Here is a 26441-nt window from a genome sequence, read left to right as displayed (position 1 = left end):
TATTAATAATTCTTCTAAACGTGCTTATCGCTAATGTACAGGTGAACTGTTTCATGTGCAACCTGTCACGTTCTCAACATCCCCTGATACTGAAAACTGAAAACAGAAGCCAACGATGTGTAACCATTGATTAGGTTGTGAGGACTGAAGTTCTTATTACCTCTGGGTAAATTATAATTCACCCCACAAATGGAAAATGCACGCGGCTCCAGGCGCTTTTCACAGAATTGTGGTTAGTGTGTAAGCTTACAGCGTTGCCAAGTCAACCACCTATTGACCACTGATGTCGCAACCAACTGATCCTTTTTTTTTTCGTGTGTGTAGTGTTGTCGCCTCCGTGGAGTCAACCTTACACTGAGTTCGGAGCGGTTGGCCGAGTGGTTACAGCAATGACATCTGAACACTACCCGGTTCGATAACCGTGTGACGCAGCATACTTATCATCACCTTCCCCAAGTTGATCCAGGTGTGATACCTGTGTAAAAGGTGAAGATGAGGAGACGAATCCCTCTCACCAACCCCGAGCTAAATAAGGCTTTTATTTCCTCACTCCTGTAAGCTTGATTTCTTACATTCGGCTTTGTTTGAAACCTAAAATCTTTCGTAGCATATATGGCTGCTACGAACACAAGTGATAAAAGGCAACCACGTGTTAGTACATATTTAACGCACTGTTGAGAAAATTTTATGAAAAAAATAGAGACAAGGGGACAAATGTTAATGACAAACGTGTGTTATCGAACATTGCGATGATGTTAACGACGACAACGACATGTGTGACGCTCTAAGAGCAGCTGGTTTTTTTTTGTTTTTTTTTTTTTTTTTTTTTTTTTTTTTAAAGTGTCCTACATGTTGGACTATTGTTTGCTCGAAAAAAATGTTTTAGTAGTGGAACATCACGCCAAAAGGTTTGAACTGTAGTCAACAGCTATGGGTCAGGAAATTTCAACAATACAAAAACAAAAAGAAAACATATGAAGACAGCATGAAAGAAGGTTGACTGCTTTTCAACAGGAGATAGAAAGGACAAATATGAAAAGAGCTTTGAGAAATGAAGAATAGAGAAATACAATAGAAGAAGAAACATCAATATCTTTTGTGTATGTTCACGGCGATCTATTTGACCATGGCTGCTATTTTTCTCACGACTTTCCTTCTTTAACAGCAGCGGCGATAAAAAATTTAGTGTTTTATTGACATTGAAATACAAGCACTTGTAATTTCAAGCCTTTATGTCAATCTGTAAAACAAAACAGTCATGTAGCCATAAAAATTATTTTAGTTCAAAAATAAATTTTAATTTCATATACGCATATTGGTGATCAAAGATTTTTGCAAGCAGAGAAAAAAGGTATACATCCCGACACTCTAAGAGATAAAATATTTGCTTTCTGCCAGTTATTGACACCATCACCAACTGCCGGAAGGAACAATATAATTCAACGATCTCATCGAAAAAAAAGAGCTGTCTGGTTGATCCCTACTAGGGAATGACTAGCAACAAAGGCTATCCAGTGTCCTTTGCCGATATATTTTTCACTTACATGTGCCGTAGAGACTATCCTGAGCCCTGGTCCAAATGACCAGATGTGAATGATAGAACAAGTTTTCATTGTGACTCATGGCCACACTCGATGTTTACTTTGTGTTAAAAAAAAAAAAAGAGGCATCCATTGCGTTCTTTGTCCACTTGCAAGCGGCAATGGCTGTTAGGAAGCTATCTACAGGTCCAGTTCTCTCTCACTACAAGTCGTGCTTCTTGTACAAACTATCCACAACTTCCTTGAACGCCTTACGCAGTGTGTGTCGCTTGTTCTTCATGGTGGGGGTCAAGAGGTCGTTTTCCAAGCTGAAGGGCTCAGCTTGCAGGTAGATGTCTTTCGTCTGCCACAAAGAAGTCTTCATTAGAGCTTCAGCGGTTGGTGATGTAAAGGTATTTAATGTTTAGTGAGTGGCCGATAAGAGTGTTGATGTTATGTTACCACGCAGCATGCGAAAGAATGTATTAATCAATACAATTAAACACATGCGCAAAATGTAAAGTTACGCGACTGACTACAAACATTCTCACCTGTTCAAAGCCCCTGAGCCCGTTAGCTTTGCCAACCTCAATCATGTCTTTCAGGATAATGTCTTTCGCAGCCTGAAAACCAAGACAGGGAAGAGAACACTCAACATGTTCAAAATTAGTCAGACAAGGGGAAGGAGAGAGAGAGAGGTGAGAAAAGAGATGGTGGAGAAAGAAAAAGAGAGTAACAGAAAGACTGATAGAAAGAAAGACAGAAACCGACATGCGGTTGAGAAGGAAGATATAACAACGGAGACGAAGGCAAAAAATAGCCAGCAAACATAACAAGTCGATTGGCAAGCATGCAAATACAAAAACAGACAGGAATGTCGACTGGACGGACAGACAAGAGACAATGAATGTAACTTGGCTGATGCAAATCCACATGATAATGATTACATGGATACAAGGCTTTGTCTTTGAGGCTCTCACGGCCGATTTCTGCTATGCCTCCTTCATGAGGCAAGTAGGCTATTAGTTGTTCAAAGAAAAATCATCCAAACCAACACCTCTGCCTAATCTTAATGTCATAATAACATGCCTGAGACTGACAGAACTTCGCCATGTCAGTTGGAAGTCCGTTGTTCTCCGCAAACGGCTTTCACCACCTCCTCGTCAGGCACCACCACGGCCATCAGGCACGGCTGAAGGGAAAGTCACTAGAGTGTCATGATGACAAGTATCGTATGCATAACAATGGTACAAATCTGGTGAACTATACTCACAACTATTTTGTGCGTAATAATTTCAATTATCATAACATCAAAAATACTTTACTTAAAAACGACTAGTACAACGTCTATACAAATATAGCTAGATATAATAATAATTGCGAGAACATTGTGTAGAGTCATGACAAACAACTTGTGCATATGAACACAATCATTCTGTATAAGAATAGTAAGAACCTTGGTCTGGCGACATCACGTCTGCCATGCAACTCAATATCCGGAGACAGCTGCATGCCAAACTATTTTGACAATTTGACATAATATAATTATGTTGACAAAGCCTTATCATTATTTTACCATTTTTTCTTAAGTATTTCAAGTTATAATCCTTCAAAAACAGAACGGGTGCGTACCTTGAGACTATCACCCTCGACGAAGACCTGGGCCACGAACTGACTCTTCTGGTACACGTTCTCGATCCGTTCGGCCGCCACGTACTCTCCCTAGTCAAAGGATAATTACTCAGTAGTGATACTTTAGAAAACGCCCTAACTGAACAAGAGGACATTTTACTTCTGTTTATTGTTCGACTTGGTAGTAGTTGGGATTTGGTCTACTTATCCTCTGTTAATTGAGGCAGGATTTGTCATGACAATAAAAAAAGCCTGGATCTTATTTAGCAAGATTTTACAAGGCATAAAAATTTATTTTAATACAACAGGAAAATGCAAACTTCATGACGGTTGAAAATGAGACAGCTGTTGTTTCAAAAAAAAAGTTTCTCGAACTGGTTGCACATTTCCCGAAAACACAAAGTAACACAATAATGTACTAGGCGGAACTAGTTTACCTGCGCAAGCTTGAAGATGTTCTTTCTTCTGTCAATGACTTTTAATGTTCCGTTCTGCAACCAAAGTAAGGTAAGTCTTTCTTAATAATCGGTTCTGAAACTTATCAGAATGCCAGTTGGTATAACTGCAAACGTTATGCGCAATCGCTAGCAATTCAAGAAATACAAGAAAAGAACGAAGACAAAAAACAAAAAAAGAGTGAACGAAATGAGAGACATAAAAAGCAAAATAAGGATGGAAAATTATGAAAAAAGGAACAAAGAAGTAAAAATAAGAGGAAAAAATCAAAATAGAAAAATGAAACAAAATACATTTAGAAAAAAAACCCACAAGGTACTAATAAGTATGGCACACAAAAGGCCGATAATCAGCTGAGCAGACACAGGACACGATGAAACGACCAACAGTCACTGGTCCAGAAAACGGAAGTACAGGTGCACCACTCACCGGCAGCCATGTTCCGATATCCCCTGTGTGAAGCCAACCATCGTCGTCCAGCGCCTCTGCCGTCTTTTCAGGGTTGAGGTAGTAGCCCTTCATGACATTGCCTCCCTTGACACAAATCTGTAAAACATTTGCGGTTTCTACATTGTTTAGTTGTTGTTAATTCATTAAGCAAAAATCCACAATATGCAGCCTGTGTTTTGGAAATGTTCTCACATGGTGAAAAAAAATTTATATATATAAAAAGAGAAAAGAAATAAAATATCGATGTAACACATCCGGTCATATTGACAAGAGAAGGTAGAGTGGTAATGTAAACAAAGAACATTACAGCAGAACAAAGTGTTGCTTTGAGTGCAGGACAAATATAATAATTGAAAGATCGCGTCGATGTGCAAGCTGTTTAGGTGTGCTTGAAAAAAATTAATGCATCCGATATGGAAGTCCGATACTTAAATGTGTCGAAGCTTGCTTTATTTTATTTTTGTTTGTCTGTCAGTTATTTTTGTCTCTCATCTTTAGGACAGAAGCAATAGAACAATGACAAATTGGATAACAGTCATCATTAGTGAAAAAGTACAATCTATTATAAAACACTGTCTGAGAGAGAACCTACAGCTGTAAGTATTATACAACGAGAGAATTACAGTATTCTACGGTGACTGTAGAGTTATCTCGATATTCTACCGTAAGTATTAGTATACAACCACATAATGTATGATCTTCTATAGTACAGTGCTTCGACCACAGTGTTGTTCAAATATTCTACAGCGACTACAGTTTGGTTGCTACTCTGTAACAACTGTACACACCTCGCCCACGTTGTCCTTGGCGTAGTAATCCATTTCCTCTACGTCAATGAGCTTGATGTAGTTACACACCAGGGGAATACCAACATGGCCTGCGCACAGACATCGACACTGATGAGCGTGACGATTGACTCACCAGTTGTATGCCACCTCTCTTTTCTTGCAACTTTATTGCTTATAAATTTATTCATTCTTCTTTCAGTGACTTTATTTTATTTTTCATTCTCACTCACTCCTTCATAACTCACCAGATCCTGTCTCTCCAGGAATCTGCAGCGTCGCACCTGCTGTGCATTCTGTCTGGCCGTACCCCTCCATCACCTGTCAGAAGACCAGCTGTGGTATATTGAACAATAACATTTACACCATTCAATGGACATGCTGTGCATGTTATAAACAATACGAGGCATCCCGTTAGTTAATAAAATGTTGAAGGGAGCACTAGCAGTTATAATCTGTCCGCAGACAAGCTGTAGTGTAGACAATACTAAGATTTCAACCAGGCATGTGCAATAGATAATAGCAGGATTTAGAACTGTCATTAAAGTTATATAGTAGAATATAGTATGATTTACACCTCAATATGTGCATGATAGAATAGTTTGATTGACATGGCCAACAAAGATCAATTTGCCTATTTGACTTGTTTTCATATTTGCATATTTGCATACCTGCTCGAGGGAATGATCAGCAAAAGTACTGCAGCCAGCAATTAAAGTGAAAATTATACCTAGACTACCTTTGAGCCCCTTCCCCTATTTTCTACATCCTCCGTCAAACCATAAAAAAAGAAAAGAAAACAAGGAAAGAAAGAAAAATGAGAGAATATATTTACAAAACATCCGAAAGCACATCGAATAAAATCAAAGACAGATGCAGCGATTGGCGCAGAGCCTGTCAAGATGATCCGTGCACGTCCTCCCAGCAGTTTCTGGACTTTGCCGAATACGATCTTGTCCCATATGGTGTTATTGCGAATTATTCCCCTGAAAAGAAATCGTGAAAAAAAAATGTTAACCAAACATTGCCCAGGTGACAACCAATCAGTGACAAGCTGGGATCATCTGTAAGTTCTGCCTAACTCTGGACATTCGTTGTCTACTCAGATGTCGGTAAACAGTATTGTTGTTGTTGTTGTTGTTGTTGTTGTTGTTGTCGTCGTCGTCGTCGTCGTCGTCGTTGTTGTTGTTGTTGATTATGGTTTTTTTTTGGGGGGGGAGGTACCAAGTTCAACCTAGTCGTTTAAAAAATATGCCCTACAATACGTTGAACTAGAGAGAACTTACTGTTTGACCTCAGCTGTTTTGCTTGCCAAAGCCCATTTCAGGAGCAGAGACTTGAACCAGCTGTGGTGAACTGCAGCTTGTATCTGCGCACGAGGCACCACACTCAACTCAATTACAAGACATAATCACGGAGATTTGCTATGGTTTATCCTACTTCTAATCTCACAACCATTTCCCCCACAAAAAATAAGATAAAGGTCGTTCCCTAACTTTTCTTGGTGTTTTTTCCCCTTTTTTTAGGTTGATGGGATGTGAGGTGTTAGAGACCAGTTTTCTTAGGGTAAGAATGATAATGAGGGCAGCGATTCTCTGTTCTCTGTCTTACTACTTTACCTTTTCCAAACCGCTGTGGTCCTCACCAGCTGCGTTGACAGTTGTAAGTTTACTGCGCTACACGGGTATCGAACGAGCGCGCCTCCCAGTTCTGAAGCCAATGCTCTAACCACTCGCATATCCCCTTTCCCAAAATACGATACCGCCATGTACAAACTAGTCTGGGATTTTCCCACCATTTTATAATGATTTACAGTATGCACTGTCATTCAGTGCTTTTCTCTCTGATGTTTCGATATTTAATGCTAGCTCTCTCTTCTTCGAAACATGTCCTAAATATAGGTTTAAAAAAAACTATGGTAGCTCATATACCCTTCTCGATATAGGCCCTTCTGCTTGGCTCTATTTTATCCAGCTGGAGGATCAACCAAAAAAGCTATCACGACTAATATATGAGTAAAGGCATAAGTACCTGTCAAAGTGTCAGTTACTTTGTGACCATTAAAGATACAAGCATATATATATATCTCTGGAGGTTATGTATCCCGACCTTTCGTTCTTGTTACTCAGGATTAAGGTTTTGTTACTCAACAGAAAATACAGGAAAAATAAAACCAAACCTTGTCATAGATGCGGTTGAGAACACGAGGAACAGTAATAAAGACAGTAGGTTTGAGCTCCATCAAGTCTTCTGTAAGTTTTCGTATGTCACCTTGGAAATAGCCAATCTTCACTCCATGCATGAACATCATCGACTGCAACATTACCACCACCAACTCTTACAACCGCTTGCTTCCTTTCTGTGAGAACCTTGTTAACAGGCCACATCCTCACCATGTATTTCATATGCTGCATTAAGTGTGTTGTATTAAAAACTGGAATAGCTTGTCCATATTAGTCATGACAGACCAGTGACAAAGCATTTGGAGGCATATATATATATAAGGGGCGGTACCCATATATGTGAGGTGTGCTTTATCAGAAAAAAAAACTGGCCAAGCTGACTAGTTAAGGCCGTTAACCAACCACTCTTTACAAATCAACACACATTAATCAAGGACAAAATTTTGGCAAAGTGATACACAGACCTTTTAACTGCATTGTGTTTGTTTTGTTTAGTATTTTCTATTGTGAAAAAATATTTGTCTCTGAAATTACTGAACAGTAAATGTTTTTTGTTACAAGCAAAGCCCATTTAACTACACAGTAGTGTATTTTCATACACTTCAGGGAAAAATGCAAATATCTTGTATTTTAAGTTATGTGCATAACTGTTCCTGCTGCCTTATCGCATGTGTGACAGGGTATATAGCTCAGAGCAAATGTGAGTTATTTTACAGAAAAATAACCATGTCTGCAACGTGTTTGCTGTTTTGTACGCACATGCATCCCTCGTTCAAACATGTGAGCAAGCGGCAGGTAGGACAGATGTACGTCAGCGGATGTTAGGCTGAATATCCCCTGAAACAAACAAAAAAAATAAATGAGAATCAAAATAAAAGCACGCCTTACAGCAATCGCTTCAATTTTCCCACAATATTGACGGAAGCTCTGACAGGAGTGTATCACATAAATTTTTAGTTGTCTGTGTGGAGTTATATTAGACTGAGTGTGTGAATGATATTCGCATGAAAATAAATACTTTTTTAATTACAAGTATATCTTCAAAACTTCAGTTTGTATGCTGTGCTACAGAATTTTTCCTAATATCAGCTTAAATCTCAACCTGTAATGGTGAGGACAGAATTCCGCTTCAAACTAAGGTACTAGTTAATAAATGGATCACTCTGTAGAGTACTTGCCATAGCTTGGAAGTACACTGCTGACAGATTGATCACGATGTTGGCATGAGTCAGCATCACTCCTTTTGGGTCTCCTAAAAAGACAAACATGTCAAGAGCATTTTTATACAACATAATGTTACACTAGTAACAGTATTTTTGATGCATGTAAATCATTGAAAAAATGTCTGCTCCCCAAAGTGTCTTCCTTTAGAAATATGTATTAATATGTATGCCTGCCCTTGTGAGCGAAGACAAATTTCTGTCCTGGGTCTCCTGGACAGACAATAAAGTCTGTTTTGATTTTGATTTGAGAAAGTGAAACTACTGTATAGAGTTGAAAATACTAAAGGTCTAGTGGTGTGGTATTTTTTTTTGGTCACTATGCCTAGCTCAGAGCAAGATAATTTTTCCCTAAATCAGGGGAAACTACTCTTCTCTTCAAGTATCACTATGCATAGACAGAAGTAAAAATCGTGACGTCACGGTTTTCTAGCTACTAATTAATATGTACAGTCTTCCCATTGGCTGAGGCCTTCATAGCATAAACTTATCCATGTACAATGTACAATCGTGACGTCAGTGTTTGCTGACCTCACTCTGTACATAGTGACGTTTGTAGCCTGGAAGGTGACGTAACATTTGGCAAGGGGTGTGATAAGGCTCTCTATGACCTTTAACACTGATAATGGATGTTGTAACTGACGAACTTATTTCTTGGCTCTCAAACTGCTTCTACCTGTGGTGCCGCTTGTGTAGCACAGTGTTGCTAAGTCATCTGGTGCAGGTGGCTGCAAAATAAAAACGAGACTTTCTGACAATATTAGCTGCAAATACCTTTAGAAAAATTGACGGATGTCTGTGAATTTGAATTTCTGATTTTCAAAAAAACTGGTGGCAATAGTTGGTTAAAAGAAATTGTATTAGCAATCAAATTATTTTCCTTTTTCTTAAGAATTTTGTCATGAAAAGGATCAGAGAGAGAGATTGTGTATAATGGTAGAAGGAGTAAAGGCCATTGAGTTCTCATACAGTAGTAATAAACTAACAAAAGAGCTGTATTGGTATCGTGATAACCTCCTTTAACTGACCCTTAAATCTCAATAGCTTTTGACAATGGACAGAGGTTCGCTCACATCAAAATAATGAGAACTATTTACCAATGGATCTTGAAGGTTTTCCTTCCCCAAAGTCTGAAATGAAAAAAAGGAAAAAGTCGTAGGTTGTAGGCAAAAAATATCATGTACTTTTAATTGAAAAATATAAACATATGCTCGTACAATATGAAAAATTTGCACAATATTAGCGGTATCAGACCTGCCTTTACTGCTCAATATCAAAAATTCTTGAGCACTTATAGAAAAGGGAATTAAAGTCTGAAATCAACATGGCTGATGGAGAGATATAAGGATCTAAGTAATGGCAAGATGGCGCAGATGTGCAGTAGAAATGTCTAGATGTTGAAAGACGACCTCACCTCAACCTCGCTGAAGTAAACAGCTTCACATCATGGTCAGAAGCGAGTTTCTTGAGATCGTCGGAATGTTAGGATCCATGACTACTATCCGTTTGAGAGAAGGGGTCTTGCTGACCTCCTCCAGTAGCTTCTTGACCTTTGATGTGTTGTCGCAGATAACAGTTGAAAGGTTGGCTGTAACAGTTATTTCACCATCTGTCCTTCAACCACGACAGCAGTGTACCTTACCTTACTTTAAAAACATCTTTGCAATCAAGCGAAGCAAACGGACAAATTAACAATTTTAATTTTATATATGGCTGAGACGTGGTTGCTCAGTGTCGCCAGAAACATCCTTTGCTTTACAGGTGTACTCCATAAAATTATATTTGCAATGCTCACAAAATTCCCATTACGAAAATATCTTTACAATGAATCTCTCTACCTTTTTTGCAAGTCAGCAGTTTCTAAGAAGATGAGAGAACTTACTCTGGTTTATGATGAACCTGCATGCCTCCGGACCAAGGGTATCGTAGAGGGGCACAGGAACTATTGAAAAAGTCTGACACCCGAGGTCTGCCACCGCCCACTGCAAAGGAGAGCAGGTGAGTATGGACACAAAACAGGCGCGTTTTCATCAGTTGGCTTCAGAATGTTTCTACTCCTTGCATATCAAAACAGCATTATGAAATGTGTAATAATTAGAAACCCTCTTTATTTATCCAATTCACTACCTTCACTTTAGTGAGACAATAGCTTTTCTAGTTTATGACATTAATTTCTGTGGTTTTCAATAGCAATCATAAACAGAGTAAAAGATTTTTATTTGCGGTTATATCAGAAGACTATTATAGCCTCGCCCTGGCTAAAGCAAAATTAAATGGGATCTGCTGTTTAAGAATGTTTGAAAAAGAAGCTGAATAAAAATGTTAAGTGAATGTGCTGTCAGCCCACTGTAACCTGAAACAGAAGAGAGAGAGGAAGCAGCTAAAGCTCTATCATGGCAAAGCAACCGGTCCTGTAAACAGGTGCCACATGAAGAGAAAGAACAGTATGCCCGAGTTAAGATCTGAACCCAGGATAGCCAATCCTCTCTGTATCGGTCACAGGCGCTAACCGTTGCGCCACCGCCATTAAAGAGAGATAGAGAAAGAGAGACTTCATGGCTCTGTAGTGACAACTTGTATTGCTCACCTCAATACGATTGCTGCTGTAGATACCAACGAATGATGAATTTCCTGGATTTACTCCAGCGTTTATCAAACCAGATCCAAATCTGTGGGATTTGTCTTTTACCTGCAAGATGACATGAAAGTATACACACCTTAGCATTAGTTACCTGGCAGTCTGAATTTCAAAAACCTTAACACGGTGACACGAAAAGTATTCTGGGTAGAACAGGAACCGGTAAAGATGAGGAAAATTGGAAATTTTGTCTTTAATTAAGCGAAGTTTTTTTTTTAATTTCCTGCCCTGAAGAGTCGAATAGAGATTAGAAAATTGTCGTATCTATGATTCAAAACATGATAGTCTGTATCAATAATAGTCTAGAAGTATTTTTAACTTGTCTTAAAAACAGTTAAGATTAGTCTCCCAACAGGATGCAGGTTATAGACAGCTTTACTTCACTATTCCGTCAACAGCTGGGTCACGTGGGTGACGTATGCTATGTCACTAGCGTAATGGGTTTACCTTCAGCTTTGGACGCCAGGTGAGTGAACTGCTCGACTATCCGCCGCCACTACTTTGTAAACTAGTGAAATCGTGTACACACGTGACGTGTAAATAGTGAATGGTGACGGGGCGGGGACTTCTGCGTTCGTCAGTGCGCGTTTTCACATCGAGCTAGCATCATGCAGACCAGTTAACTACCTTGAGCAGGTTTTGCATTCTCCTGTCCGTGCTCTTTCTCTTTCCTCTCCCTTCCTCAGCTCCCTACCCTCTTCTCTTTTCTCCGTCTCTTTTGTGTCCCAAGCTAACGGAGAAAACAAACAAACGCGGTCTCGGATTGGAGGTCACGCGCTCGTACCGGAAGTAGAAAGCCATTTAAAAATAAAATTTCTTTGTCGTCTCTAACAATCTGCCCTTTTATCGTCAGAATTGTAAGATATTTAAACGATTTTCCGATGGCAGCTCTACTTGCTTCCATTTCTCATTGTTTTTTATTGTGGAGGCAGATCCGCTCTACATGCCAGCCTGCCATTTAATCACCACCTCACCTCTTGATAGGACAGCCAAATGAACGGTTTTCCAGGTCCAGAACGCTTCCCAGACATTGCCCGTTATCTGAAAGAGAAATGTAATAATTTACAATGTTACTCGTCATGAGGTTTTTATTCCTGCGGTAGCGGGAAGCTTGGACCATGAAAACAGCCACTCGTACGAAGTTGATGGGGTAATGAAAACCACTATCACCATCCGAAACATTACGAACACCACAATAAAGATCACTTAACGTGAAAGACTTGAGTGCATAAAAAAATAATTAGCGAAGAAAAAAATTAGGACGACACGAAAGACGACACTTATAAATACGAAACTCTCTTGTCGTCCCAATTTCTTTTCACTCGCATTTTCTTTGTGTGTGTGAGTATACTCTGTCCTTCCCCCTCTCTCATCTCTTCCTCTCTGTGTTAAAACGTTTGATGGATCATCAGTTGTTGTAAAGCAATAAATATATATTAATCTTCTATTTTGTTGCTATGACAGAGCATCGCATGCCTTTGCTATAGTGTCCCCCCTTGTCTAACGTTTAAACAAACAAATCTCAGCTCTCGCCAACCCAAAGGCTCGTTACTTACTCGACACTCTCAGACCTCGCAGAAACGCTTCGTAAGTCGTTTTAGCATCGTCGTACAGGAATGTGAACAGCGATGTGTCCGACCGCAGCCCGCTGGCTCTCACTCTCTCCTGTCGGAATGATAGAAAAACATTTCAAATAAAATGTCTCTGTCATCTCCCATGACCAGAAAGTCAACACTCTTCAATGTCTACCAGAGTATGACTTTTTTCAGATGACTGAGAGAATCTATGTACGAGACGATATTTTATTTACGAAAATTAGCCTAAATGATGGACTAAAAGGTAACGCCGTGACCTTTTAGTCAGTAGGAAGCGAGGCTAAACACCACATTTTTTTCCAGGTCAGTGCCGATCTCTTCTCCCTCGCTGCTTTATTTTTCCCCGACCCTCTATAGAGTCGGGTACTCATTCAAACAATTGGGTCAAGTGGGGAAATCAGGGCGCAATACGGGTAGCTTAGCTGTGCGCAAGGGGACTCGGTCTATCGAAAGGCGAACTAGACAGCGCAGTGTCCTGGTTCGACCTTTTCCAACCTTTTCGTCGATGACGATGGACTGATTGTCAGGATCGATCGGAGGGAGGAAAGGTTCCGGTCGAGAGTTGAGGTAGAGGGACGCTGCTGCTGCTCCGGCAAGGGTCAGGACGCCAACTCCAAGCAGCCGAGCGTTCTCCCGCACCATCTCCTGCACTTGCGACAGTGCCACGTCCGCCATCTGGAACTGTTGTGGGAAGGTTCTGGAACTGCTAGGGTCTGTTCTGGAACAAAAAAAAAAAAAACAAAAAAACGGAAACAATCGTCAGTCTGATTCACCTCCCCAGTTTTCTTGCATGGAAGCTATTAGAAAGTATTCATATTTTTTTTTCAAAGGCACCATTCTGATTTAAAATAATTTTCTTTAAAAAAGTGAACAAACCCTTATTTGATCACTTCATACTTTAACTACAGCGGTAAAGCCACGCTGAACGCAGCATGTATAATCTGTTGATAAATATCAGATCGCAGCAAGCGGTTGAGGCCAGATGGGAAAAATCATAATACTAAAAGGGAAACTAATGCATGTACTATGTCGTCGATCGTCAAGGCTTTGTTAACTCAGAGACATGTAATATTGATGGATTTTGTCTATAAAACGTTATTTCGATGATCAACTAACGGTCAATTATGCTGATCATAATCAAACTTTAGACAAGCTAGTCAATTCTCGCCTCTGACGATAACTTCCAAGCAATGAAACCGGACTCCCTAGACTTTCTTAAAAGTTAGTGTCACCTAGTGACTTTGTAAAAGGGTTAAAGGTGTTTTCCCTTCACTGATAAATCAGGTACTCGTTTCTGCTGGCTAAAGAGTAGTCCTCTTACAGGTCCGGACATGCCTCGAAACAGGGACCTTCCAAAATCCAGTGAATTAATCTCCAAGCTATCGAATGGTCCCAGTTCCTAGCAACACGTGACCACAACCATAAGTCATCTACAACTGTGATATCAGGTAATCTCCAGTTACAGGATTCTTCCCATCAGATTGCTAAATATATCTCTTTATCCAAGAGACCAGTACCCCGCCAACTTAAACAAAACCAAACAAATCAAATAATTTTGAATGTGTACCAAACCCTGAACAGTTTCTAGTCTGCTGCTAGAGTTTAATAGCACCCACGGTATCTGATTATTAGCTCTTACTATCTTTTACCATGGATCACTGCTTTCTCTTTAGGCCTGTATAAATTGGTTTTGTTCAGTACATGTTACCATAAAGACAAGTTTACATTTCTAGTGTGTTTATAAACAGTTGCTCAAGAAAATGTCTGCCTGCCAGCCTTTCCTCAAAGAGAAACTTTTTGCAAGTGACATATATTCTAAAGAGTTGATCGCTATCTGGTTAGCCCCCGCGCGTTCTCAGTAAATATAACATTGAGCACCTCCACACTCGGTAAAATAGTATCTTAAATTGAGATTCACCCAGTCGTTAGCGACACACACCCTTGACTGTCACTCTGAAAAAGGAGTTTGGGGATACAAACACTGGGGAAACAACCGAAGATAATTAATTTGTTGTTTATTTACTTTATTTTTCTGTGTCTACTGAGGTGTTTCCCGCTGGGATTTACTTTATGCCCGAGTTGGCTGTACTTTCCTCAATACAAATCTCAAGTACGAGCTCGCATTTGTCCACGAGATACATGTTCACCATCTACTCAATTTTTCCGATTGCTATTCTCTCTGAAAAGGTGTCAGGTAACATTTCTCAACCACATCATCATTATGCAGTCTACGTAGTCTTTGTAAGTTAGATACGCTGCTTGGATATGATAAAGTACTATCTATGGCCTACGAGAAACAACAGCACACTTAGGTTATTCGCTGAATGATAGATATACTAAGCGATGTTTGTGTATACTGCAAGGCGTTAAAAAGGGATAGTGTTTTCGTTTATCAAATTAAAAAATTATTATTATTTTTTGTTTAAAACAAGATTGGCAGTTTGTTCAGGAGACACAGTATAAATTAACATATACATATGTAATTCGCCCTCTTCATCCACCATTTATGAGGCAACGACTTATCCTCGCTTTGCAGCTATGCAACCGCCCTAAAAACTGTTTAACGACTTTCTTTGAACCGCCCCACAGAAATTTAGAAAAGATAATATCAATATCGCTCCTCACTAAAAAAAAAAAAAAAAAAATCATGTGATTTATGGCTTAAAAATCAAATTGCTTTAATATGTATTAGCTGAAAAATGGACGTTTGTACTTTGTGATTTACTTGATATTTAATTTTAAAAAAGTGTTTCAACATTAGAGACTGCGAGTATGTCTGTCTAACTCAGTGTGCGATTGTCGATATACATTTAAATGTTGATTTATTTTTTGTCTTCTAAACAAACAGCGGAGTATTTGGTATTCTAAGTAGCACACACACACAAGGCCTCTTTGACAAGCTGAATAATCGACAGTCAAAGAAACTTTGAAGTGCTTTCCGTTCATGGTCCGAACTGTTATCAGATATGTCTGACGGTGTTTTTTCGCGCTAAGCAAATCTTTTGTCGAGGCTGTGTGCTGGCTTTAAGGAAAGGGGTAAGGTGGGTATGTAAGCTTCTTGTGTATGGTTACTCAGAAAAATGTATTTCAACTATAAACACCCCAACCTTCCCCACCATACGCGCTATAACAACAGTGGAAGTTTCCCACCGATGTAATAGCATGCACACACATGAACACACCCACTGCAGAATTATGTGAAAATTTGCAGCCATCTCTCTCTCTCATACACACCAACGGTAGGAGTTGCCCCCCGATGCAAAAGCGTTCACACACACAACAGAACAGTGAAGCTTTATCACCTATGCAACAGCACGTACAGAAGTAAGCGCACACATGCGCTCTCTCTCTCTCACAGACACACAGACACACACGTGCGTTTCTTCTTCAACACTTCTCCAAGACAACCTAACCAGTGTAACCACTCTAGTACCTACCTCAGGTGCCGGAGGAAATGCCAGTTCAGCTTTGTCACGTGGCTAACCCGCCAAGGTTGTCGCAGCTCGTGGTGTACCTTGTCCCAGTTCGTCACCACTGCGACGACAGCGACACAACAAAATCAGCGAGCGACACACCAGAGGAGTAGCAAACACCAGGGAACACTGTACAGCCACTTGCCTACCTACTCTCGAGCAAGGTACAGCAGTCAGCAAACGATTTATCATACTGCAACTCCCACACCCTCCTAACAACCCCCTCCACTTAGACTTTGTGCACATGCACGACAGATAACCGCAGCTCCCTGTATCGTCGGTCGGTCATAATCTGTGTTGCCTTCTGTTATCTTTCATCGTCGGGATGCATTGCCATCTACTTCTGTTACCCCGGGTGTGCACCTACTGTACTACTGTCAACGGCGATATCACTTTCATTGGTGGCGCTGTTTCGGAGAACCTTTGGACTATTTAGTAGGCCGCCGGGCACCTTTAGCACAGCAAGGACCCTACTCCGCCACTATGTAGTGCAAAAAAAGGTCGATTTCCCGCAATAGTAGGCTGACCTAGGAAAATGATCTTGTTTCAAGACAGTTTTGCAGCTGTACGTGAGATGCACATCACAGGCGGTAAAACTTCAAAAGAGGAAGGAAAAGAAAAACAGCATTTCTTATTACAGCGCTGACTTTATATTACACTCTGCTCCTCTTTTGAAAACTGAGTTCCCATGTACAAAAATTACATTTATTAAGAGAACTTTATAAATTAACAAATCTCGAAATTATTTAGAAATGAGAACAAGCAAAAGATAAATAAATAAATAAATCATATCATTTGAAAAGAAGCCAGGACTAAGCCACCTATGTGACACGTCAGCTGTAGAAAAAGCAGCAGCCAGCTCCGAGGATGCTAGCTGACTGTAACTTTTGATGGAAATGTGTGAGTTCTTGGACTCAAATCGGAACTGTGACGGTTGTGCGGCGTCAACTGGAGAAAAGGTTCAATAATCTTTGACGTTCAAGGGTCGTTGAAAAGGGAGTCGTCAGAACGACGATGACTGTACAGTCTGGTTTCCGCCATAGCTCATGCTTGTGAAACCGGGCCAGTGTATTCACGTGGAACCTATAATACATTTATAGGCCGGTCGGTTTTATGTCATGGGTTATTTACTTCAGCACTTCAAATCATTGATGTCCATCTCTCCTCCTCTGTGTACAAATCGACGTAAGATTTCAGAAAAAAAAAGACATGCGCGTCTGACGACTTTTAAACTTGCATTGCACACGTTGCCGAGTCCACACGTCCGTTGATTGTGCGGAAGTACATTTGAATTCGGAATCAGTCAGAAAGCACAAGAGATATTTGTGCAAACGAAATCACGTGAGCAGATCTGACCAATCACATGGACGAGTAACATCACCACACCGCGATGCCCTCCTGTCCTTGCACGCGAGGGTTTACGTGCGTTCAAATAGTGCAGACGATTTAACAGTTTTTCGATGTCATTTACCTCCCGCCAGCTCTGCCAGTCGTTTTTCAAGCCTGACCTATGATGCTGGCTGAAGGTCAGAAACTTGTTTCCCTGTGAAGCACATTCCCCCCTGCCATGTCCCCTCAAGTCCCAGATAGAGTTGTATGCATAAGCGTTTGCGTGTTGTTTCCGCGCGCAAAACTGACAATGACGGGGGATGAACAGATTCTATCAACACTGTTACTTAAAAAGGAAAACAAAACTTTAAAACTCTCCACCGCCCCATAGCAGCCAAGAGATTATCGTGACTAGAAACACGAAAAATTAGTTTAAACAGTTTTTAAAATCAAACCGGATGAATAGTGTGAGGAGGGGGATGAACATCTTTTGAGGTATCTGGTATTGTAGTGGTTAAAGCATGAGCTTGTCACCACTGGTTACAACTAAAAGGTCTTTGATTCAAGATTGGCGGTCAGGTTTTCCCCGATTGATGCTTTCTTCCCTATCATTGTCCCTCTCCATTATTATGCGAAATTGTCTCTAGGTAAAAGCATTTTCCTGCCAACCAACCATTGGAGATGGGGTGGAGACTGGGACAGACTGTTCGAGAAGATAAAAAGACTGGTAAGATAAAAGTTCGTCTGATCCTCGAAAAATTCAGGGTGCTATGCTGCAATTTTGCCGTGGGTCTCAGAGCCTAGTAACAGCCAAAGACGAATCTCCCCGTCCCACCCTCCTCTCGTGCTCAAGGAGCGTTGGTTCCGTGGCTCAGCGGTGTAATGATCGTCATCAAGCTTGACATCCGGATTGCGAATTTGCGATGTCTCACTCAATGCGACCCGTGATGTCAAGACTGTGCTAGTTCGCATATTTAGTCTTAGTGATGCGCTGGCTTGACTAATATAGTCGCAGTGATGGGCTAGGTCGCACTAATAATTATAGTCTTAGGTAAGGAAGGAGGCAGCATGTCAGATTGTCTCCGTGTTTGACCAACACTATCTTTACATAAAGATTCATTCTCTTCTAAAATTCATCTGCACGAAATTGAGATGTAAATATTAAAGCAGAACCCTTCGTGCCCAAATGAAGATGTATTTATTTACTGATGGTGAGATGACAAACAATAAGCACCTGTCTGATGTTTCTGAACAAATATCTCAGGTGAAAAAAGACAGTCCCATCTGCAAAACCATAAAAAATATTCCGTTATCACTGCCACTCTCTTGAGAATGGACATTGAGAAAGTATGTTCTTTCTAGAATTAATGCACCAGTAAATCATTTAAAAAACAAACTTGTGTTGCTTATATTTATGCTTCGATTTGTTCATATACATGGACAAATCATTAAAGCAACAAGCGTGATGATTCTTTAGATACTTCAAGATAGGCAAAACGTTTAAATAATACTTGCATGGTCATGGCAATAATAAGTGCTCTGAAAAATAAATGAAGATTACTGAAACTGATTACAATGTAAATCTATGGTTTAAAATTTTTTTTAAAATATAGAAAGTCCTAAAATTTACAAAAAGAAGTCTTTACAACCAAAGAACTTGGAAAGAGCTTTGTGGCCAAACATTCACAAGAGCGCCTTTAGCAAAATACTGAAACTGAGCACATCCCATTAAACTAATAATCAAATAAAAAAGGTGTATAGAGATTTACCAGGGAGTTTAACTCCTGAATAAAGTTTTCATGTTTAAAAATGAGTCCTTTTCCTTAACCGACCACGTTTTCAGAATGATAACAGTCAAACATAAAGGGAAAAAAATCATAGCTCCAGCTACAAGGATAATTCTAAATAATGACAGTCAAAAATCCAGTGAACTGAAGAATGCACAAGTTGGGTTAATGCAGGTCATGTGGCAAACATAACATTTTTAAAAACCTGCAGCACAGCCTTCTGTACAAGAACAATACATTCATTCTAAAGCCAGAGCTGGCAATTCTTGAACATACCAAACTGATATACAAGGCACAAATAATAATTAGCCAAACAAACAATGCTGACACTCCCTGCATACCAGGAAGTTTCTCATCGATTCCATAATCACAAAAAACTCAATTATGCAACATCAACACCATGGTGTTGTAGGAAAACAAGTACTAAACGTCTATACATGGTCACCACCAGGCGCATAGACACATTTGACAAGCAGGAACGAGCAGGCAGATCTGACTTGCTGACGATGCAGTGGCAGATGCCATTCACTTGGCGTCCATGTTAAGGGGAAGAACTCACAAGCATCTGAGGATTCCCATGGCTGGCATGGAACAGGATTTTTTTTTTGTCAGTTTTTTTTTTTCTTTTTTAGTCAGACTGCCTCCTTGATTCCGCCACCCCCATTCTCCCAAAAAAGTTTGGAAATGGGGAAAAAGGAGAGAGGAATAGTGGGCAAATGAAAATGTATTAACCAAGACAAACCAATGACTATCAAGATCACTTCCGTTTTGTTTTCTCTTCACAGCTGTAGACAAACTGAAATGTAAGCATTTCTATGAAGCACACACTCTTTGTTACCAACATACACACTCTACTTACTAGCATGCGCACTATACTTAATCCCCCAATACGTCGTGAGACTCATGTACAGCTGCTGCAGAACCACCTCCCCCCCCCCCCCCCCAAAAAAAAAAACCCAACACTTTTTTGTGGTCAATAACATGCCATGGTCGAAAAATCAATCAACTTCATTTAAATCGCAAATAAATGTCTTTCATTTCTACAGAGCAATGCAAATATTATATGATAAACCCATTGCAGATATAAAACCAGTTAGCACAACGATCATTTCCAGCACAAACCTTGCAAGAAAATGCATAGTCAACATGATTTAAACATCTAAAACGCATTCACAGAGTAACACATGATTTCATATAAAAGTTCTACTGATCAGTTGTCAGTAACATTCTGCATTTAAAAAAGAAATCTTATTTTTTTAAAATTACTAACAGATGTAGTCATCATAATTTTTGTTTACATGATAAACTTGGCAGGTTCCAATGGCAGCTCATTTCACCTGTATCACACAAAACCACAGGAAATGTGCATAGCTGTCTTTGTCATTTCAATGACAGATTATGTTTCAGTCATGAAATTAATTAGCCTTTTTATATAAAGTTCATTTATATCAAAAACAGTTCATAGCAAAAACAATCATCATTAAATAAAAAAAAATATATATATATCAAAGTGAAGAACTAAACCAACAGAACAATACTGTTGTACAAGGAACTTCCCCATCAGGTTTACACAAATACATTTTAAAGTGAACAGTACTGAAATATAACAAAACATCATACAACTTAGCTTTCTGAATCAACCACTGGTTTTACAAAAAATGTCTAACAGTTAAATGGTAATAACTTTAAGAATCTGAATAGGGAAACAAAAAAGATTTCCCCTGGCCTGCACAAGCCCTTTCAAAATATAGCAGCTGAGCAGCACCCCCCTCCCCCTGAAAAAAAGGGCAAAATGCTTACTTGGGATTTTTTTGTACAAAGTATTGCTGCAATTCTCATACAAGCAACACAAAATAATTTTCACAGACAGCTGCTCTCTATCCGCTCACTCACACTATAAAGGGCCATGACACGGCCAGAGAGAGAGAAATGTCAATCTCGAGAGCCATATCTGCATTTTCTATCCAACCATCCCATCTTTTTGGCTAAACACGAAAATGGCAGTCCTGATACACACCATGTTATAGAATATATTTATACTGTTTTTACCTAAGAATTTCAGAACACAACAGTGTTTTAGATAAGAAGAGTAATTTCACAAGGAATTTCAGGAAGTGCACAGCATGGACTTAAAGCACAATATAGCATCGCAAAATGGTGGACACAAGTTGTGCCACACAGCTGTCTAGAGGCATAAACAAATATTGATCAAAGATACTTCAAAGACTGATGAAATAAAGTTCACTCACTATATGACTATAAGTCGCTTAGAAACACAAGCAAACCATGAAAATGATATAATTAACAGCAATTGAAGATGATGGCAAGATATGGACTCAGAAACTTACCTTACCAGTGTATATGAGATTAAGTGTGAAGTGAATGTCTTACTGAGTCACTGACGGTATCACCACAGCTGCTTGTGAGAAAATGGCAAAAAGAAATGAGTGTGTTACTTTCCCCTGTTGAATAAAGCTACCTTCATGCAGATTACAGAAAAAAAGCTTATCAAATATTTGAGTCTTATAACAGCATCCTTTCTCTGTATCTTCTTTTTTATTTATAGTTCTAGACAGTTGAAAAATATCAGGTGATCACAAATTGAAGATGACTGTCATGTCCTCAATCACTTCACCCATCAAAAGTCAACACTTAAGCTGCCATACTCTGCAGGAACTGTGCTGCATCCACCAGTTTGTTCAGCTGGCGAAAATGTGTCAGCAGTTTGAGCCATGTAGGATGGCACTGCAGCAGGTACTTGTTCCCTGACAACCAAAGGAAAAAAAAAGTCTTATAATTATAATAATAATATTAGCTGAAGGATGACAGGTGTAAGAATTCAGAATAAGTCTGGGTGCTTTGGTAATGAGTGAGGATGCAGACACACTTCTGGATTTGAGTTATTTCAAAGCTGGATGCACTTCTGACATCTGATGACTATGAAGAGGCATAGTTAAGGGTAGAGGAAGAGAGATGGTTGCAAGAAAGTATTATCACTTCATTCTTAACCAAGATATACATGAACTCTAGAACAGATGTACAAATGACCTCTACTGTGTTAATACCATCAACAATAAGTAATTTTAACAAAATTATATTACTCTTGTGTACCTCACCACCCCTATAAAAAGACAGGCTTTTTTCCTATCACACAGACCTATTGCTGATCTATTTAATTAGATTTATGACCAATGAGGATGATCCAAAGTGAATACCATTTTTTTCTCACGTGACATGCTTTAAGACTTCAGCAATCCACTTCTAACCTCACTCCAGAAAAACAATGCTGAGCACTAAAAGACAAATCTCAATAAAACATTTTGTACTTAAATTTTATTCTAAGTTACTTTTATTTTTCATTTGACAGAAAATCAAATAATAAAGAGCAAAATCTGTTTTAAAAAAATGCATATTTTTTCATACTTGACATCTGAATTCACTCATGACCTATATAATAAGATATAACAAGATAATGCAATGCACATTCTGAAAGTCATGCACAGGCAACTGGTACCACTGACCTGTAAGGATGAGGCCTTTTCTTGCTCTTGTAAAGGCAACATTTATTTGATGTCCATCAGCAGTGACCCCAAGGTGGCGCTCTAGCCAATCATTTGTTGGTTGTCTCTCCACTTGACTTCTTGGTACTGAGCGTACGGTGGAAAGTACGACATAGTCATACTCACTACCTGTTAAACACAAATTAAAAAAAAAAAAAACCTTAGAGTTGGATCGGCGCTGTAAAATCTGAACATACAGTCATTATGTTACATTTATAAAGCCTTTGAACTTTTCAATATATTTGAAGAATTCATGTTGCTATTCAGTTACAAATTAAGTAGAAAATCCCACCAATACATTCTGCTGTAACAAAACTGATTTCAACTATGCATGAAGTACAGACATGGAAATAAGATTTTGTTTTCTATATTTTGGCCTTTACTTTTTATGAGTAAGTTTTCTACTTGTCTATGCCTTTTAACAACAACAACAACAACAACAACCAAAACAACAGCAGCAACACACACATGAAGTAACAAAGAAAGGAATGCTAATCAGTAAAAAGCCATTTTCTTACCCTGACAGTCAAGGATGGATGTGACTGCCACATCCAAGCCACGCTGCTCCAAACGCTGCTTGACATGTCCGCACTGGGCATGATACTGCGTGACCACAATCACGCTCTCCACATCCAATTTCTTGTGAAATACCAGCTCTCCTACAATATCCGCCTGAAAAGAAAATCAAGACCGACCATACTTTTTAACTATTGTCTGCATAACATCTGAAATCAAATTTTCAGCACACTGCAATCAAAGCAGTCACTGTGTAGTTTTAAATGGAGACAGTGACCAAACATTACATGATAGCTTCAATAGCCAGAGATAGTTTGTTAAGCTATAAGTTCATTTACAAGAAATGTTTGAGACATAAGACATATTAGAGGAAAGCAGCTGGTAAATCTAAAGCTGGTACTGCATTGCCTTAATAAAACAATTTAAGATAATGAAAGGCAAACGAAAATCTCCCTGCTACTACTACAGTGTACAAAGACTGCAGTTAGTGCTTTCCATCATAGAAATCTGTATACAGAAAAATTTTCCAAGGGGATCTGAAAAAAATGATTTTACTCAAAGGGTCATAAAACATACAAGTTCAGGTTACAGGACTCATCACACAAGACATTCTGCAATAAACTAGACATCGAAAAACGTTTCACCAATCATTGCCAGCAATTACTAGTGGGACAACTTTACATGTATAACACACTAACAATTAAGGCATACTATTGACATCTGGGATTAAGATCATAATATTAGTGCATGTACACTGATGCATTTTTTTTTCTGCAACTGGTCAATAAAATCTCTAATAATTCTAGGGGTCTGAAAACACTCAACAATTTGAACTTGGCGGGAGGAGCAGGAGAGTGAAGGAGTGGTGGTCTAAAAAAAAAAACAACTGCATTTTATGGACGAGAAACAAGATTACTGGAGCAACATGGACATGCATAATCTAAGCAAACAAACAAATAAAATAAATCAACTCACCACCACATCTGCTTCTTTGGGGTTACACTTTGACAGTATCACACCTTCTTCTGAAGCCACAGTGACAGTTTCTTCAAGTCCCACCAGGTGGCAAAACACAACAGGATGTGCTCGTGAACCTGGCCAGATATCAAGAGCTGGTGGTCCATTTTGGGTTTTTAATACGCTGCTTATCCTTCCATCATAAAAGCATGATGAGGAGATTTCACTGATGCCTTGATGCTGAAGAATTAAATAAAGTTTGGATGATTATCTAGACCACCAAACTCTCCGTTACTGTCAGCATGACAGGAACAGTGTATAATCTAATGCTGCGGATGGTTGTAATGTATAGGCAATGGAAACAGCTGTTTTACTTGCAAACTTGACGCTTACCTTCAACTTCCGTATACTAAACATTTGAACCTCAGTATTGGAATTATTTCATTCCAGAATATTGTTCAAGATGACTTGCCTCATTCTGGCTTACCTGACTTGCCCTACCCACTTTCCTTTTCCCACATTTAATAACACTCATGTTTTCTCAACAATAGCAGCAGATTATACAAGAAAACAAATCCTTTTTAATTAGCTACAGAATAAGATAAAAGTTAAGGTTACTCAGGAAAATCCCAAGCCTTGGTTTAGTCAAGTGATGCTTTTGGATCTGCTCACACGATCTTTATTTTGATGGGATTCACAAGGTAAGACTAATGTTTGTGATTTTTCTCTCCTATTCAATGTTGATTACTTCAACCTTTTCAAATATATGCACTTTTCTTGGGTTTTTTTTTTTACTTTGGAACTCTAGACTCATTCAGATCATTTCCATATTCTTGGTGCTCATTCAGCTTAACAAGAAGTCACTAATAGTTCTCATTTTGAGCAGAATCAGTCATAGCCAGTCCACCAGAATCAGATTAAAGACACATGGCTAAAATCAAGGGGCTGGCTAAATGAATGGTACTTTGCTGATATGCAGGGTTATTGCGAAATGTTCAAAATGTCAGACTTTGATATTATTATACTGTTACTTACAGCAACCATTTTACATAAAACCACACAAAGAAAAATGATTCACAGTTTAAAAAAAACTTTTAAAGTAAATTCTCTTTCTTCCAGACTTACTAGATGACATGATGACAGGAGACACATAGCTACATCCCCAGGATGCAAACTACCTGGTATTTAGTCACGGGGAGTGAAAAGAAAATTTAAAGTTGACACCTGGTATGGTGTAAACACAGGCATTTAAACTCATAAACAATTTCTCACCATGCGGTACTGGCCAGTAAGCATGATGGCACTTTCAGAATATCGTTCCAAAAGTGACCTCTCCAGCCCCAAAGACCGTGCTGTGGCATTATGGACAATGGGGCAAAGCTGCTTGTGGTCTCCAACCAGCACCACCTGCTTCACTCTCTTAAACAGAATAATGGGAACCAGGCTCTCTGGCTCCTTACAGGCTCCGCAGTCATCAATGATTATCTGCATCACAAAGAATGTTTTTAAGCACTTGACCTTTCTTCACTGAAACAGGCTAAAGATTTTAATATTACATTTTAAAAAGTGTCTTCTTATGCTATCAATAACCCAAGCATATAATGTTCATATATTATTGAAGATTAAAGAATTCATATATTATTTAAGATTAAATAATTTAAGTTGTACTTAACCTGAATGCCATATTTTTCTGGGTTAATTGTGTAAATCCACAATTAAAAGCATACAATTATTGATTATTGTATTTAATACAATTCTTATCATCATTAAAATTATACAGCACCTTACAATAGACCACACAATGTAATCTACTTGTAATTTTCCAAACTGAAGGCTAGCCTTTACTATACAATTTGTGGTCAAATGAAAGAACTCCAAAAGGGAATTTCTCCAGATCATGTGACATCAGGGTCATCCCTCATGAAGCCATATTTTTATACTACAAATTGAAGCAGAGGAACTATGGCCAGCAACATTTTGGGAAAGAGTGGAGCATATCACGTTATGGGAAGGTGTAAGTCACTGGTGAAGGGATGGCTATGAGTTAACAGTGTCACAAGCATGCCAAAACCTTTCTTTTATAAACTACTCCAGCACTTACACTACAAATATCACAATGTCAAGGACCATATACAGAAGAAGCTGATAGCAGAAATTTTTTAACTTGAAGAATAAGGCTTTAGGGATTCAGCTTCCAATTATGAGGCTGTTGTGTTTTCAATTTATTGACTCTCAGCTGGGGAGTGGAGGTCAATGACCTGCTAAAAAGAAATGAATGTAAAAATAACTACATTACAAACTTATGACATTAAGAATTTCAGCATAATTCAGCCTTGACTT

General features: G+C 39.0%; 2 protein-coding genes across 9 annotated transcripts in view; both read right to left on the bottom strand.

The window, feature by feature from the left end:
- Positions 1 to 1174: 1174 nt before the first annotated feature.
- LOC112572438 (long-chain-fatty-acid--CoA ligase 5-like) lies at positions 1175 to 16593 on the bottom strand. Its single transcript, XM_025252158.1, is given in 25 exon segments — positions 1175 to 1884; positions 2072 to 2143; positions 2610 to 2663; positions 2665 to 2712; positions 3153 to 3242; positions 3590 to 3643; positions 4038 to 4154; positions 4847 to 4935; positions 5092 to 5164; positions 5679 to 5829; positions 6130 to 6212; positions 7023 to 7157; positions 7786 to 7863; positions 8205 to 8278; positions 8923 to 8974; positions 9344 to 9376; positions 9464 to 9536; positions 9661 to 9728; positions 9731 to 9834; positions 10129 to 10228; positions 10834 to 10935; positions 11859 to 11923; positions 12441 to 12549; positions 12975 to 13197; positions 15917 to 16593. Coding segments are annotated over 24 exon segments (2145 nt in total). The 5' UTR covers positions 13155 to 13197; positions 15917 to 16593; the 3' UTR covers positions 1175 to 1743.
- Positions 16594 to 18460: 1867 nt separating this feature from the next.
- The window catches only part of LOC112571784 (helicase with zinc finger domain 2-like), a 49202-nt gene continuing 41221 nt past the window's right edge, over positions 18461 to 26441 (bottom strand). For all 8 annotated transcript variants that reach the window (XM_025251106.1, XM_025251192.1, XM_025251443.1 and 5 more), the window contains 5 exons: positions 25374 to 25586; positions 24120 to 24341; positions 23147 to 23300; positions 22590 to 22757; positions 18461 to 21833 (listed from right to left, as the gene is read on the bottom strand). In XM_025251106.1, the coding sequence (XP_025106891.1) occupies positions 21721 to 21833; positions 22590 to 22757; positions 23147 to 23300; positions 24120 to 24341; positions 25374 to 25586 (870 nt within the window). In that variant the 3' untranslated portion in view covers positions 18461 to 21720. The remainder of the gene's footprint in view (positions 21834 to 22589; positions 22758 to 23146; positions 23301 to 24119; positions 24342 to 25373; positions 25587 to 26441) is intronic.

The sequence above is a fragment of the Pomacea canaliculata genome, linkage group LG1, assembly GCF_003073045.1.
Source record: "Pomacea canaliculata isolate SZHN2017 linkage group LG1, ASM307304v1, whole genome shotgun sequence".
NCBI classification, from domain to species: Eukaryota; Metazoa; Mollusca; class Gastropoda; order Architaenioglossa; family Ampullariidae; genus Pomacea; species Pomacea canaliculata.
The sequence above is the reverse complement of the archived record's forward strand: the minus strand, read 5'-3'. Positions and strand labels throughout refer to the sequence as shown.